Source organism: Zingiber officinale, chromosome 1B (genome assembly GCF_018446385.1).
Source record: "Zingiber officinale cultivar Zhangliang chromosome 1B, Zo_v1.1, whole genome shotgun sequence".
Classification (NCBI taxonomy): Eukaryota; Viridiplantae; Streptophyta; class Magnoliopsida; order Zingiberales; family Zingiberaceae; genus Zingiber; species Zingiber officinale.
In genome coordinates, this window is record NC_055986.1 from 80,771,430 (window position 1) to 80,773,725 (window position 2,296).

At 38.5% G+C, this 2,296-nt stretch overlaps 1 protein-coding gene across 1 annotated transcript; it reads left to right on the forward strand.

The window, feature by feature from the left end:
• The first annotated feature begins 227 nt into the window (after positions 1–227).
• On the forward strand, positions 228–908 carry LOC122039209 (sufE-like protein 2, chloroplastic). The gene has a single exon (XM_042599105.1). It carries the CDS (start codon positions 228–230, stop codon positions 906–908), a length of 681 nt encoding a protein of 226 aa, XP_042455039.1.
• The last annotated feature ends 1,388 nt before the right edge of the window (positions 909–2,296 follow it).

Sequence of the window (2,296 nt, forward strand, 5' to 3'; positions counted from 1 at the left end):
GCCGTCAGAGTTCGACTGCACTATAGCGTGGACGCAATTTTAACAAATAATTCAATAGTGTTTGGGGGGATTCTTTTATTTAAAATATTCAAGGCCATATGTTTTTTTCATATGTATTTTATCCGGGTTTTTATAGATCTGACATCCATTATCGGGTCAAATCAAAAAGAGATAATTAGAGAGATAGGTAGAGATTTATAGCGAGAGAGAGAAGGAGCGAGAGACAGATGGAAGCAACCGCCGACGCGAGGTGGTTTCGCGCGGCCTCTCGCTCATGCGCCCCCCGGCGCCAGAGGCGGCGACTCCCGGCGGACTTCGTGCGCTGCGTCCACGCGGCCAGACCTTTTCCAGCCGGCGTCGACCGCGCCCGCCACCGCCTTGGCCGCCTCGCCAACGAGTTCCGCTCCCTGCCGGAGCCGCTGGACCGCGTGAAGCGCCTGCTCGACTACGCCTCGGAGCTGCCGGCGTTCCCGGAGGCCGGCCGCGTGCCGGCCAACGCCGTGTCGGGCTGCACAGCGAGGGTGTGGCTGGCGGTGGCGGCGGACGACGGCGAGCAGGGGCGCACCCGCATGCGGTTCGCGGCGGACTCGGACTCGGAGATCGCCAAGGGGTTCTGCTCCTGCATCGTGACCGTCCTCGACGGGGCGCTGCCGGAGGAGGTGCTGGAGATGACGACGGAGGACTTTGGTGCGCTGGAGGTGATGGGGTCGCCGGCGAGGGCGGTGAATTCGAGGGTCAACACCTGGAACAACGTGCTCATAAGCATGCAGAAGAGGACCAGAGAATTGATGGCGGCGAGGGAGGAAAAGGAGGAGCAGCAGGAGGGAGGGCGATTCTTATGCGGGACGTGGCGGCGGAGCAGTAGCGACAGAGGAGCTTCGCTTCCCAGGATACCGGATAAATCTTAGTCAGCCATTTTATAATTTTTTGACGACATGTTGCAATTTTTTTCGGAAGAGTAGGTCGTTTGTTTTAGGGGAATTAAGAGTATCGATACCAATAAGGAAATGAATTTTATAATTGGACAATGATTTATTGTCCTTTAAAAAGGAATATTAACTGTATGGTAATGGTTAAAAGGAAAAAAGTAATAGTTATTTCATTTATAATGTTATGATAAATGATAATAGAAGATGTGAAATATATAGACAAATTAAAATGAAAAAAAATAAAATATCTTTACCCGTAATTTTAAGGTGATACTTATGTTTATAAAAATTATTTTTTTAATATTTTTTAATGTATTAACCAATAAAGGTCGAATTTAAACATAATTACAACTATATTTATTATAGAATTTAAACATGCTATCCTTATTTTCATTTCTATTGATCCCATAATTAAATCTATTACTATTTTATCCTTAATTTACTTACTTTTATGATTTGTTTACTTAGAAAGAAAAGGAAATTTATTTCATCATTGTATGATAAGTAAATATAAATAAATAAAAAAGTAGTCCATACTTTTTCAAAAAAAAAAAAAAATCAACGCTAATTTTTTTTGTCAATTTTTATTTCCGTTTACTCAACTAAATTGGGGTTTCAATTTCCCTTGCACTTTAATGAGCAACCATTTTCCTCTATGATAGAATGTGCCACAAGTTGATTTGTATTACTATAAATTAATTTGTGATTTAAAAATTAGTTTTGTAGCTACTTTAAATTTATTAACACGGTTGAAGTGATGTTAGAATTCTTTTCAATTTTGAAAAAAAAATTGACTATAAATTAATTTACAATTTAACTTGTAATAAACGTGTTTAGGGTATGATCTAATTTAAAATTAATTCCGAGATAAAAATTTTTATTTCCGTTTACTCAACTAAATTGGGGTTTCAATTTCCCTTGCACTTTAATGAGCAACCATTTTCCTCTATGATAGAATGTGCCACAAGTTGATTTGTATTACTATAAATTAATTTGTGATTTAAAAATTAGTTTTGTAGCTACTTTAAATTTATTAACACGGTTGAAGTGATGTTAGAATTCTTTTGCCCCAAAAGTCAATTTTGAAAAAAAAATTGACTATAAATTAATTTACAATTTAACTTGTAATAAACGTGTTTAGGGTATGATCTAATTTAAAATTAATTCCGAGATAAAAATTCAAAGATTGACTATTATAGTACTACTACTGGCATACCTTACAAGTTACCTAAGAATTGTCAGAAGAAACCGGCACGGCACTACAAGGTCATTATGGTAGTATCTTTATTTAAGTATTGTCAGAAGAAGTTTCGAAGAGACGGTATATCATATTTCTAACATAAAAATTAAATAATAATTTATCAAAT

Coding starts and splice junctions, on each gene's coding strand:
- LOC122039209 (XM_042599105.1), top strand. CDS start 228: ATGGAAGCAACCGCCGACGCGAGGTGGTTTCGCGCGGCCTCTCGCTCA.